This window comes from Oncorhynchus clarkii, chromosome 9, assembly GCF_045791955.1.
Source record: "Oncorhynchus clarkii lewisi isolate Uvic-CL-2024 chromosome 9, UVic_Ocla_1.0, whole genome shotgun sequence".
In the NCBI taxonomy this organism is placed as follows: domain Eukaryota; kingdom Metazoa; phylum Chordata; class Actinopteri; order Salmoniformes; family Salmonidae; genus Oncorhynchus; species Oncorhynchus clarkii.
Genome location: NC_092155.1, coordinates 42137193 through 42151021, shown reverse-complemented (window position 1 = coordinate 42151021; position 13829 = coordinate 42137193). Strand labels below are relative to the sequence as shown.

At 45.1% G+C, this 13829-nt stretch overlaps 2 protein-coding genes across 5 annotated transcripts in view; one reads left to right on the top strand and one right to left on the bottom strand.

Moving 5' to 3' along the window:
• The first annotated feature begins 1124 nt into the window (after window positions 1–1124).
• Window positions 1125–11507, top strand: LOC139416333 (choline dehydrogenase). The gene is made up of 8 exons (XM_071164851.1): window positions 1125–1257; window positions 1925–2697; window positions 3367–3518; window positions 3594–3723; window positions 7193–7327; window positions 7548–7690; window positions 8456–8558; window positions 8755–11507. The coding sequence occupies exons 2-8, from the start codon at window positions 1947–1949 to the stop codon at window positions 9171–9173; spliced, it is 1833 nt and encodes a 610-aa protein (XP_071020952.1). The 5' UTR covers window positions 1125–1257; window positions 1925–1946; the 3' UTR covers window positions 9174–11507.
• A 1040-nt stretch (window positions 11508–12547) lies between these two features.
• The window catches only part of LOC139416331 (voltage-dependent L-type calcium channel subunit alpha-1D-like), a 90204-nt gene continuing 88922 nt past the window's right edge, over window positions 12548–13829 (bottom strand). For 3 of the 4 annotated variants that reach the window (XM_071164847.1, XM_071164848.1, XM_071164850.1), the window contains 2 exons: window positions 13564–13749; window positions 13062–13482 (listed from right to left, as the gene is read on the bottom strand). In XM_071164847.1, the coding sequence (XP_071020948.1) occupies window positions 13195–13482; window positions 13564–13749 (474 nt within the window). In that variant the 3' untranslated portion in view covers window positions 13062–13194. Of the gene's footprint in view, window positions 13483–13563; window positions 13750–13829 lie in introns of all 4 variants that reach the window. The other variant, XM_071164849.1, reaches the window with a different exon arrangement.

Below are 13829 nucleotides of genomic sequence, written 5' to 3'. Positions count from 1 at the left end.
GACATTCTACCAACGCTCTGAATTTATGAACGCCCAGAGTGCACTCTGTGTGCACTCTAGCACTCCAGTGGATTTATGAACGCACACTTAAATACATGTCATTTTGTCCTTGAAACGTTTAATTGAAATACTGTAAAATGTAATTCATTCCAATAGTGGACTGCTCCTACTAGGGAGTGCAATATGGCCAACCGATGGCTTCAAAGCTTCTCAATGGCCAATACACAACATTAGCAATCCAGATGATTGTGGCCTACATGGAAAAGAGGACCGAGCACGCCCCCATTCTCATCGACGGGGCTGTAGTGGAGCAGGTTGAGAGCTTTAAGTTCCTTGGTGTCCACATCACCAACAAACTAGAATGGTCCAATCACACTAAGACAGTCGTGAAGAGGGCATGACAAAGCCTATTCCCCCTCAGGGAACTAAAAATATTTGGCATGGGTCCTCAGATCCTCAAAAGGTTCTACAGCTGCAACATCGAGAGCATCCTGACTGGTTGCATCACTGCCTGGTACTGCAACTGCTCGGCCTCCGACCGCAAGGCACTACTGAGGGTAGTGCGTACGGCCCAGTACATCACTGTACCTGCCATCCAGGACCTCTATACCAGGCGGTGTCAGAGAAAGGCCCTAAAAAGCGGTACAGGAACACCAAGTCTAGCACCAAAAGGCTTCTCAACAGTTTTTACCCCCAAGCCATAAGAATCCTGAACAGGTAATCAAATGTCTACCCCCCCCCCCCCTCCCCTCTTTTATGCTACTGCTACTCTCTGTTTATCATGTACGCATAGTCACTTTAACAATACCTACATGTACATACCTCAATCAGCCCGACTAACAGGTGTCTGTCTGTAATAGCCATGCTACTGTTATAGCCTTGCTACTGTATATAGCCTCGCTAGTGTTATTTTTCACTGTCTTTTTTACTGTTGTTTTTATTTCTATACTTGTTCACCTAATACCTTTTATTTTACTTAAAAATTGCACTGCCTGTAAGTAAGCATTTCACTGTAAGATCTACAACCCTTGTTGTATTCGTCGCACGTGTCAAATAAACTTTGATTTGATTTGAGGTGTTATATATGTTGTTGGGTAGGACAGATCATTGTAGGACCGTTACCACTTTGCTGTACCCGGGGTGCATTGCAAAGCCAAATCCAGCACCCCGTGGCTAGCAGACCGTCAACTCCGCCCTCTTATCTCTGCAGATTGTGACAGTTTCGGAAGATATAGGTCGATGCGATCAAGTATAACCGTAAGTAAACCCGTTTTTCCACTCCGTTATTTCCATGTTTAACCACATAAAGTGGGCGAAGTTTAATGACACTTTGTGTCAACCACAACCACAGTTCGCAAACTTATTCGCCGTTTTCTGAATTGTTGTGACCCCACTCCAAAGTTTTATATCGTCTTATTGCCTGCATCTTTTAAAAATCATAGCATACACATGTGTTTTTATTGACGCGGACAAAAAAACGTTATTGCAAAAAAATATAGTTGATGTTGCAAACATTTCTCTTTTTTTGAGAGAGATGAAAGTTATTTGCTATGTTGAAACTGAAACTCGAGAAGGAAGGCGTTAATTCCTATCTATAGCCCCTCCCAGTATAGTCCGTAAAGCCCATACATTATTCAACTAGACTAGCAATATGATACAAGTAGGGTGCTGTATCATGTTTTCATTTTGTCATGTTGTTCCTAGAATCTCAAACTTGTGCGCATCATGTGACAGGCAGTGCATGGACTTTGAGTTGTGCTGTTTTTTATAATATTTGTTCCACTAATCTTCTGTTTTCCAAGCGTTTACATAATATAATTGACATCTGAAGTGATTTGCTTGAAATCATCTGTTATTTTTTTACTACACACAAAAAAAAACATGTAATATTTCTTATTTATTCGTGATGTATTTTATTGTGCAGGTGTGCCATCAGAGCCATCAGGATGCTCTCTGCAGCTGCTTCAGGCAAAGTCGGGTTCAATATGGGGATGGGAGTGGGCAGGTGTGTGTCAGCCTGGTTAAGAGGGTCCCCCAATGCCCTGAACAGAAGGAGGGACTGGGACCTCTCTCCCAGGTACAGCACCACAGTAGCCAAATCCAGCACCGAGTCCTTCAACTATGTCATCGTGGGCGCTGGCTCGGCGGGCTGCGTCCTGGCCAACCGTCTCACGGAGGATCCCCAAGAGTCGGTGCTCCTGCTGGAGGCCGGCCCTAAGGACAGGACCCTGGGCAACGTCCGTCTCTCCTGGAAGATCCACATGCCGGCCGCCCTCACCTACAACCTGTGTGACGACAAGGTCAACTGGTTCTACCACACCCTGCCCCAGGAGCACGTGAACAACCGGGTGATGTACTGGCCCCGCGGCAGGGTGTGGGGTGGCTCCTCCTCTCTCAACGCCATGGTGTACATCCGGGGCCACGGTGAGGACTACAACCGCTGGCAGAGGGAGGGGGCGGAGGGCTGGGACTACGACCACTGCCTGCCCTACTTCCGCAAGGCCCAGTGCCACGAGCTGGGGGGCGACCGGTACCGGGGAGGCAGCGGGCCCCTGCATGTGTCCCGGGGGAAGACGAACCACCCTCTACACCGGGCCTTCATAGAGGCTGGCCAGCAGGCTGGGTACCCCTTCACTAACGACATGAACGGCTTTCAGCAGGAGGGCTTGGGCTGGATGGACATGACCATCTATGAAGGTAGGGGATTAATTAAAGATATGCGCACATACACTGAGTGTACAAAACATTAGGAACACCTGCTCTTTCCATGACAGACTGACCCGGTGAATTCAGGGGGAAGCTATGATCCCGTATTGATGTCACTTGTTAAATCCACTTCAATCAGTCGAGATGAAGGGGAGGACCGGTTAAATAATGGTTTTTAAGCTTTGAGACAATTGAGACATGGATTGTGTGCGTGTGCCATTCAGAGGGTGAATGGGCAAGACAAAATATTTAAGTGCCTTTGAACGGGGTATGGTGGTAGGTGCCAGACACACCTGTTTGTGTCAAGAACTGCACTGCTGCTCAGTTTTTCAGGCTCAACAGTTTCCTGTGTGTATCAAGAATAGTCCACCACCCAAAGGACCTCCAGCCAACTTGACACAGCTGTGGGAAACATTGTAGTCAACATGTGGAATGCTTTCGACACCTTGTAGAGTCCATGCCCTGACTAATTGATGCCGTACTGAGGACATAACTCAATATTCGGAAGTTGTTCTTAATGTTTGTACACAGTGTATGCAGACGTCTGTATCTGTACAAGTAAAAGAAGTAGGGAACGGCATTATAAACAGACTTATCATCTTCTCATCCCCCTCTTTCTCTCACCCCCCCCCCCCCCCGTCCCGTCCCCCCGTCCCCAAGGTAAGAGGTGGAGCACAGCCAGTGCGTACCTGCGACCGGTCCTTACCCGAGCCAACCTGAGGACAGAGGTGCAATGTCTGACCACCAGGATCCTGTTTGATGGGAGGAGAGCTGTGGGTGTGGAGTACACTCAGAACGGGGAGAAGAAGCAGGTAGGTCTTTGGGAAATTCAACAGCCTATATCCCCTCACATATCTCTCTATTCATCTCTTCTCTCTCTTTCTCAGGTTTTTGCTGAAAAGGAGGTAATTCTCAGTGGTGGGGCCATCAACTCCCCACAGCTTCTCATGCTGTCCGGGGTGGGCAACGCTGATGACCTGAAACAGCTAGACATCCCTGTGGTCCAGCATCTACCAGGTGACCTAATGACCCCACCTGACCCCCATTGTCTTCAAATCAAATAACATTTTATTTGTCACATGTGCCAAGTACAACCGGTGTAGAGTTGACCGTGAAATGCTTACTTACGAGCCCTTAACCAACAATGAAGAGAGAAAATGTGCAAATAATAATAACACAGTAACACAATAAATAACAATAACAAAGCTATATACAAGGAGTAACGATACTGAGTCAATGTAAAAGTTAGTTGAGGTAATTTATACATGTACAAGGCATTCGGAAAGTATTCAGACCCTTTGACTTGTTCCTCATTTTGTTACGTTACAGCCTTATTCTAAAATTGATTTAAAAAAAAAAAAATGACAGCATCAAGTCTTCTTGGGTATGACACTGCAAGCTTGGCACACCTTTATCTGGGGATGTTTTCCCATTCTCTGCAGATCCTCTCAAGCTCTGTCAGGATGGATGGGGAGCGTCGCTTCACAGCTATTTTCAGGTCTCTCCAGAGATGTTAGATCGGGTTCAAGTCCGGGATCTGGCTGGGCCACACAAGGACATGCAGAGACTTGTCCCAAAGCTTCTTCTGCAATGTCTTAGCTTAGTGCTTAGGATCGTTGTCCTGTTGGAAGGTGAATCTTTGCACCAGTCTGAGTTCCTGAGCGTTCTGGAGCAGGTTTTCATCATGGATCTCTCTGTACTTTGCTCCATTCATCTTGCCCTCGATCCTGACTAGTTTCCCAGTTTCTACCCCTGAAAAACATCCCCACAGCATGATGCTGCCACCACCATGCTTCCCCGTAGGGATGATTCCAGGTTTCCTCCAGGCGTGATGCTTGGCATTCAGACCAAAGAGTTCAATCTTGGTTTCATCAGACCAGAAAATCTTGTTTATCAAGATCAGGCTGTCATGTGCCTTTTACTGAGGAGTGGCTTCCATCTGGCCACTCTACCATAAAGGCCTGGTTGGTGGAGTGCTGCAGAGATGGTTGTCCTTCTGCAAGGTTCTCCCATCTCCACAGAGGAGCTCTGAACTCCCTGACCAAGGCCCTTCTCCCCTGATTACTCAGTTTACCCAGGCAGCCAGCTCTAGGAAGAGTCTTGGTGGTTCCAAACTTCTTCCATTTAAGAATGACAGAGGCCACTGTGTTCTTGGGGACCTTTAATGCTGCAGAAATGTTTTGGTACCCTTCCCCAGGTATGTGCCACGACACAGTCCTGTCATGGAGCTCTACGCACAATTCCTTCGACCTCCTGGCTTGGTGTTTGCTCTGACATGCACTGTCAACTGTGGGACCTTATAGACAGCTGTGTGCCTTTCCAAATCCTGTCCAATCAATTGAAGTTACCACAGGTGGACTCCAATCAAGTTGTAGAAGTATCTCAAGGATGATCAATGGACACAAGATGCACCTGAGCTCAATTTCGACTCTCATAGCAAAAGGTCTGAATACTTATGTAAATAAGTTATATCTGTTATTTTATTTTTAATACATTCGCAAAAAAATTATAACCTGTTTTTGCTTTGTCATTATAGGGTATTGTGTGTAGACTGAGGAAAAAATTAATATTTCATCCATTTTAGAATAAGGCTGTAACATAACAAACTGTGGAAAAGGGGAAGGGGTCTGGAATACTTTCCAAATGCACTGTATGTAGGAGTAAAGATGACTAGGCAATCAGGATAAATGATCAACACAGTGTGTGTGTGTGTCCATTAGCTGTTGAAAAAGCAGCAGCTATTCTTTCTGGGGTCCACACAAAACATAGAACATGAGAAAATACAGAACACTAATGGACAAGAACAGAAACAAATTTAAACTAAGTACACTACGGCTAAAGAACAATACGATGCGATCGCCTGCACACTGCCCTATCCCATCTGGACAAGAGGAATACCTATGTAAGAATGCTGTTCATTGACTACAGCTCAGCATTCAACACCATAGTACCCTCCAATCTCATCAAGCTGGAGGCCCTGGGCCTCAACCCCACCCTGCGCAATTGGGTCCTGGACTTCCTGACGGGCCGCCCCCAGGTGGTGAAGGTAAGAAACATTTCCACTTCGCTGACCCTCAACACTGGGGCCCCACAAGGGTGCGTGCTCAGCCCCTTCCTGTACTCCCTGTTCACCCATGACTGCATGGCCATGCACGCCTCCAACTCAGTCATCAAGTTTGCAGATGACACAACAGTAGTGGGCTTGATTACCAACAACGACGAGACAGCCTACAGGGAGAAGATGAGGGCCCTCGGAGTGTGGTGTCAGGAAAACAACCTCTCACTCAACGTCAACAAAACAAAGGAGATGATTGTGGACTTCAGGAAACAGCAGAGGTAGCACCCCCTATCCACATCGAAGGGACAGCAGTGGAGAAAGTGGAAAGTTTTAAGTTCCTCGGCGTACACATCAACGAAAAACTGAAATGGTTCACGCACACAGATACTGTGGTGAAGAAGGCGCAACTGTGCCTCTTCAACCTCAGGAGGCTGAAGAAATTTGGCTTGTCACCCAAAACCCTGACAAACTTTTACAAATCCATAATCGAGAGCATCCTGTCAGGCTGTATCACAGCCTGGTACGGCAACTTCTCCGCCCACAACCGCAAGACTCTCCAGAAGGTGGTGCGGTCTGCACAACGCATCATCAGGGCAAACTACCTGCCCTCCATGACACCTATAGCATCTGATGTCACAGGAAGGCCAAAAAGATAATCAAAGACAACAACCACCCAAGCCACTGCCTGTTCACCCCACTATCATCCAGAAGGCGAGGTCAGTACAGGTGCATCATAGCTGGGACCGAGACTAAAGAACAGCTTCTATCTCAAGGCCATCAGACTGCTAAACAGCTATCACTAACTCAGAGGCTGCTGCCTACATGGAGACCCAATCACTGGTAATTTTAACAAATAGATCACTAGTCACTTTAAACAATACCACTTTAATAATGTTTCCATATCTTACATTACTCAAATCATATGTGTATATACTGTATTTTATACCATCTATTGCACCTTGCCTATACAGCTCGGCTATCGCTTATACATATATTTATATGTACATATTCTCGTTCACCCCTTTTGGATATGTGTGTATTAGGTAGTTGTTGGGGAATTGTTAGATTTACTTGTTAGATGTTACTGCGCTGTCAGAACCAGAAGCACAAGCATTTCGCTACACTCGCTTTGACATCTGCTAACCATGTGTATGTGACCAATAACATTTGATTTGACAGCTAAAGCCGGTTAGGTTTCATAGTAAGACATTCCCATTGAGGCAAGTTTCCAGAGAAGTCAGTTAGTTATATACAAATAATAATGAGCCAGTGAAATGCATTATAGCAGCTGTAGCAAAGCTCAAGGACATTCACTAATGATTACATATACAGGGTGTGTGTGTGGAGAGTAGTACTGTTTAAAAAAAATAAAAAAATATTTTTTTTAAATGTCCTTACATAATGTTGTGTGTGCGTTCCTATCTGTAGGAGTGGGCAGTAATCTTCAGGACCACCTGGAGCTGTATGTTCAGCAGCAGTGCTCTCAGCCCATCACCCTGTACAAGGCCCAGAAGCCTTTCCACATGGTCAAGATTGGCCTGGAGTGGCTCCTCCAATATACAGGTATAACAAACAAGTACAGCAAAGCTGCACAGGTCAAACAAGTGCACAGGTCAAACAAGTGCACAGGTCAAACAAGTGCACAGGTCAAACAAGTGCACAGGGTAAACACACCAGCGACGGTTCTGATGGCTCGTTTCTATTTTGTGAGAATGTCATTTCACGGGAATTGTGTCTGGCATCCAAATGATTTAACCCGGTAACCATGGCACCCTCCTCCCAGGATACGGGGCCACGGCCCACCTGGAGAGCGGGGGCTTCATCCGGAGCAGAGGGGGCGTGGCCCACCCCGACATCCAGTTCCACTTCCTGCCCTCGCAGGTCATCGACCACGGCCGCGTCGCCTCCAAGATAGAAGCTTACCAGGTAAGCTGTGCGTGGGGATGTGTTTTTGGGCATGTCTGTGGGGATGTGTGTGTCCTTACACCCGATAAATCTCTCCATGCTGAACACCCTCTTTATGTCCATGCTCTGACTCATCCAAGGCTCTGCATGTTGTGAAAGGCGTTTCCCACTCACACCTGCACACACGTAGTGCATTCTCAGAGATGCATTCACACTTGTGGTATCGATTGAACTGTGCGAGAATTTTTGCAAGCACTTTATCACCAGGACTTGCATTTTATTGAACCTTTTTCCTGTGCCTTTTTACCTAATTCTTTTTACCTAATGAAATATGAACTAATGTTGATACTGGAAACCGATTGGCCCGTTTTGATGTGTGTAAATCCACTGTTTTGAACGGGGAGCAACAACGGCACAATTCCTCAGAATCTGTAGCCATTCCTATTGCAATTTTAAATGGAAAGTACTTTTATCAACCGCTGCCTTCGGTCATAAATGTGACAATAACATTGCCTGTTATGTTTCTAGAGAACTTTTCTGAAGCTGTACCACTGAGCCTAGATGAGACATAATGACACTCCAATAATTTACCATAGTTTGTACAAGTTCACACTCGCATGTACTTAGGATTTCCCCATGAAGTAGCAATGAACCTTAACCTGTTAGCAGATCAGCTTGTGCTTTAAGCAAACTCATGATGTTTGTTGTCATGCTAAACCTGTCACGTCTCTGAAATATGAACTAATGTTGAGACTGGAAACCGATTGGCCCGTTTTGATGTGACAGGTTCACGTGGGACCAATGAGAAGTACTAGTATTGGATGGTTAAAGCTGAAGAGCGCCAGCCCTCTAGATCACCCAATCATCCAGCCCAACTACCTCTCAACAGGTATGTTCTGCCTTGTATACTGTCACCAGACCATGCCTAACAAAATTCTCTGAATGGATTATTTTCCAGACCCAGATTAAGCCTATTCCCAAACTGAAAATGCCTCTGCTTTTTAGTCCAGGTGTAGTCTTAATCTGGTTCTGGGAAACAGGCCCTGTGTGGTTGATGACTTGTGTGTCTCCCCTCTCTGCCTCAGACACAGATGTATGGGAGTTCAGGGAGTGTGTCAAGCTTTCTCGGGAGATCTTTGCCCAGAAGGCCTTCGACCCATTCCGGGGGCCCGAGGTACAGCCAGGGCCTGAGTGTCAGTCAGACGCCGAGATTGATGCGTTTGTGCGTGACAAGGCAGACAGCGCCTACCATCCGTCCTGCACGTGTAAGATGGGTTCTCCATCTGACCCAATGGCGGTGGTGGACCCAGAGACGCGCGTGCTGGGCCTCGAGGGCCTCCGTGTGGTCGACGCCTCCATCATGCCCAGCGTCGTCAGCGGCAACCTCAACGCCCCCACCATTATGATCGCGGAGAAGGCTGCTGACATCATCAGAGGGCGACCGGCGCTCAGCGACCCCGGGGTGCCTGTGTACCAGCCTGGATCTCTAGAGACCCAGCGATGAGCTTCACACAGATGTGTGGAACCTGCAGCGTCACCATCTCCTAAGGGCCTGAACAGCCAGAGGTGGATGCTAGGTATTCATGTACACATCCGTCTGTCTTTACTGACAAAGTTTATCTTTTTTTTTTTTTACGATTTGATATATGTAAAGAAAAACAGTAGCGTAAAAAGTACAGATAAGCCTTCCATTGTCTAACCCGTCCATTGGTGTAAAATTCTGGTAGAGCTTGTACCTTCAAGGGTCTCAGTGGCAGCTGCTTTTTTGTTTGATATTTAATACTCAGCATCATGAAGATGTAGTAGACTCCGTTGGTAGTCAATAAAGTGCCACGGCATGCTAACCAGCAGAAACTACAACCCTGAGAATCACTTTTGATGGCAGTGTTCCCTACTTTCCTGATAATGCTGGTTTTCTGTCCAACCTCTCTCTTCATTTACAATGAGAGCTGGGACGTCCGTTTAACTGCACTGTTGACATTTCATATGAATAATAAATGAAGTAAATCATTCAATTTCTATGTGGTAAACATTTAGATGAAGGCAGTTACCTGAATTCAGAAACATTAATTAACCTTTTGAAAGACTAACTCATTTCCCAGTGAGTTTCTGATGTGGTTTGATCAAGTTCTCTGGGTATTAATTCTTACATTTATGTTGACAATTATATGAAGATGATTTATATGAAGGATTTAAGCTTTTGATAGTCACCTGAGTTGCCTTGCCAATCATGAAAGTGTCTTTGAAGTATGTTGTCTTGATTGAAGTATGTTTGGTATGATACATTTTATGGTAATCTATTGATTATTATAAACTGGGTGGTTCGAGCCCTGAAAGCGAATTGGCTGACAGCCGTGGTATATCAGACCGTATACCACAGGTATGACAAAACGTTTATTTGTACTGCTCTAATTACGTTCATAGCCAGTTTATAATAGCAATAAGGCACCTCTGGGGTTCGTGTTTTATGGCCAATGTACCACGGCTAAAGGCTGTGTCCAGGTACACCACGTTGCGTCATGCATAAGAACATCCCTTAGCCGTGGTATATTGGCCACATACCACACCCCCTTGTGCCTTATCGCTTAATTTGAGCAGAGCTGCAATAATATGTTATAGTAGTATTCTCATACGCTTGCATAGTATTAACCCTTATGTTCATGCTAGCCTTAACAATGTGACTTCTAAGTCTTAGGGCTCTACTCAATCAGATCAGTTTTAGCCGACATCCGCATAGTAGTTGTTTTAGCGGTGTCCGAGGTGGGACAGCGTTTAGAGCTGTCAAGTGGCTCCTGGCCTTATACCTAAAACAGACATTGCCATTGGCCGCACGAAGGCCCATGCAGCCTTGATTACAAGTTTGAACACTGGAATGTGAGATGTCATCTCGGGCCTAGATTAAATCAGATCAAGCGTGAACCGGCGACTGCCAACACCCACACAGCGGATGTTTTTAATGCAGTGTCTGCGGTTTCTAGCTGTCAGATTGGTGAGCAGCTGCTCTTATGATCATTGTAACGAAGCCGCACTCGTCCCAATTACGTTAGAAGTTCAGAACCAGAAAATGTAGGCTATATAGAAATGACGCTCAAAATGAAAATCATTCAACGAAATGAGGATTTCTATCAGCCTAATCCAGGTGTAGATTACATCTCAACATTCCAGTGTTCAAATTTGTGAACAAGGCTGCATGGGATTTCTGTTAATGCGACTCCGTGCAACCAATGGCAATGTCCGCTTTAGGTGGATTCGACATTTCTAACGCAGTTCCACCTCCAACATCGTCAAAACAACCACTTTGCGGATGTCGGGTAAAGTGGATCTGATTGAGTGGAGCCCTTGAGCTGATTGACTTTAAGCCTTACACGAACACTTTGCACACCGATTTTAGCGCAGACTCAAGAACCGCTGTGATTGTGAAAATTAATATTCTTTAGAAATCCTTGTAAGATTTGATTCTTTTTCTAATTCCTGCCGGCTGAGTACGTAGAGCACAGATGCTGTCCTCTGGAGGCATTCAGTGGAGTTTATTCAGTTGTGAACATTACAAAATCATCAGCAGTCCATTATATTTCCAGGCAAATATTCAAGACCCTAACGCGAATGTATTTTTTACATTTTTTTGTTAAACTCCATTTTTAGGTAAAACTAATTTGCTACTAAGTGGAATTAGCTGTAATGTTAGCGGGTAGAAATCCTCAAGTACAGTGAATCATTTTAACCTTAATTTACACATTCTGTACAGGGTTTAACATTACCATCAACATTTCAATGCATCTTTAAAACAGAAGTAGTCTGAAAAAATAAAGCTGTGAATTGCACAAGTTGTATAACAAACCTTTTTCTGTTTCAAGGTTGTCTTTTTTTCTTCTTCAATCATTGGCATACAGTATAAATAAAGATGGGTTTTAATTTAGTGAAATATACCGTCACGTATCACTTGGCAGGTCACTGATTCAAAGGTCTCAGTAACGACATACAGGGAAAAGTACAGTCTCACCATCTTAATTACATTTGAAATTAATTTGAAATATACTTGAACCAGTGATATAACTTCTAATGCAGTGGGTATTGTTACCACTATGTCAGGATTTAAACCCCGTTAGTCAAAACACCCACAGAGTGGCCATCACTATTGGCGGCCATCTTAAAATGCCCTCCACCATTCATGTGTTGAACTGAGAGCGTTCTGTGTCGAGAGAAAGCTGGTAGTTATGCTGAGGAGTTGAAAACTATTCCATTGGCAAGGAATTTACATTTCGGGACGCCATTTCACAAAGATCCCTGACGTGACCCGGGTTTATGTTGACCTTGACACGTTTGGAAAAACGCATTTGAATCGTACAGCTTTATTGGCAATAGCTGTGTCTTTTTAAAGCATAATTTTCCCTTTTTTGGTGTTTTTTTTGAAAGAGCACTTTTGTTGCACATTATAGGTTGGGAGGACAGAAACACATTTCCATGATAGTACCGAGTTGTCCTTCTGTATGCCCTTCAGAAGCCGCTTTTATCCAAAGCGTCTTAGTCATTGCGTGCATACATTTTACGTATGGGTGATCCTGGGAATCAAACCCACTAACCTGGCGTTACTAGTTATTTTCTGTTGGCAGTGAGCTAAGCTGGTAAATGGCAAACCCTACTTCTGTAGAAACAAACTACGCGCACTTGAGATAAAGTACCTCTTTGACATCATATCAATTCTAAATCAACATGATTCCCCTTAAAAGTAGTGAGAGAAAAAAGGCTAAACATAATAAAATATAATTTCATATTCATTCCAAATAAAACAATACTTATCTATTTCATAGGCATGGGGAATATGTTATACCTGTAACGATCCATAAATAACTACATATAAAGCATCTCTTTCAAATAATATTTTTGTTAGGGTTTAAAATACACCTACAATTTAATAGATTGTATTTTCATTCAAATATTATGGCTGCTAAGTCATCCCTGAAGAGTGATTGGTTGGGCAGGAGTGAGTGTGATATTGGAATACACCGTTTTCTCATGTTGGTTGTTCACAGTTTCAAAATGCGGTCTGTAAAATGGCCGCTACTCTCCATCTATGATTGACTACTCTTAGTGTCTTTGTGCAGATGGTAAGGCGAACGGGAGGCAGGGGGGATATGGCTGAGGACTGGAACTTAATTTCACTGATATGTGATTTCTGTATGAAGTCGTTGAGGAGGAAACCCAACATTACTGCATCCCCTTTGGGACAACCCCCTCTTATATTTCACTCTCTGTTTCATTGGGTGCTGCAAAACAGACGGAGAGGAAGGGGCGGGACTCCTCTGAAGTTGGATCTTTGGCGTGCCACTCCACTCCTCTCCAGCTGGCAGTGTTTTCATCCATCCATTCATTCCACAGAAAGAAAGGCACTTTGTTCTCGTTTGTTTGTTTGTATGGTTGTTGGCTGCATCCAAAAAGCACATCGCTCCCTATATAGTGCACTAGAAGCACACTATAGGGAATAGGGTGCCATGTCAGACGCAGCCTATGTCTAGTGTGAGTGACTGCTATAGGGTGCTGATGCATATCATCTCATCAGTCAGATCCTCCTCGTATTTCCCGCACGTGTCCGGCTCCTCATCGCTGTAGTCCTCGAGATTGCGGTCCATGAGGCTCGTGCCAGTCACTGTGTCCGTTGGCCCCGCCCCATTACCCATACTGCCGTTCAGCAGGTTGCTGGCGGCACTCTCCATCTCGTCGATGGTCATCTCGCAGGCGTCCGCGATCTCGTGCTTGGTCGCCGACACAAACTTGGGGTCCTTGGCGTATTTCCCCAGGCCTTCTGAAATCAACACCTGAAACATTAGAGGGAAAAATGTATCATTCAATCAGTCAAAGTGTGTGTGTGTGTGTGTGTGTGTGTCAGTGCTACTCACAGCCTCCACTAGGCTGTTAGCACTGCCTCTGTTCTGGTGGTACTGCCTGCGATATTCAGGTGGGATCTGGAGCTGTAAGGGGGAGTAAGTACGGCTTAGGGGGGCTTCTTGGACGTCAGTGTACCAGGTGCTCCTTCTCACAGAGCCAGGGGTGCTACTCACACTGCTCAGCCCACGCCAGTCCACCTGGATAAATACAGACACATGAATCCACACGTTTACATTCACACATGTATAGTATCTCTCAATACACTCAGCCATTGCTT

Excerpts from the sequence above, each read along its gene's own strand:
- LOC139416333 (XM_071164851.1), top strand. The coding sequence starts at position 1,947 with ATGCTCTCTGCAGCTGCTTCAGGCAAAGTCGGGTTCAATATGGGGATG. Across the intron at positions 7,328-7,547 it reads GTGGCTCCTCCAATATACAG|GATACGGGGCCACGGCCCAC; the intron begins GTATAACAAACA and ends CCCTCCTCCCAG. Across the intron at positions 7,691-8,455 it reads CCAAGATAGAAGCTTACCAG|GTTCACGTGGGACCAATGAG; the intron begins GTAAGCTGTGCG and ends TTGATGTGACAG.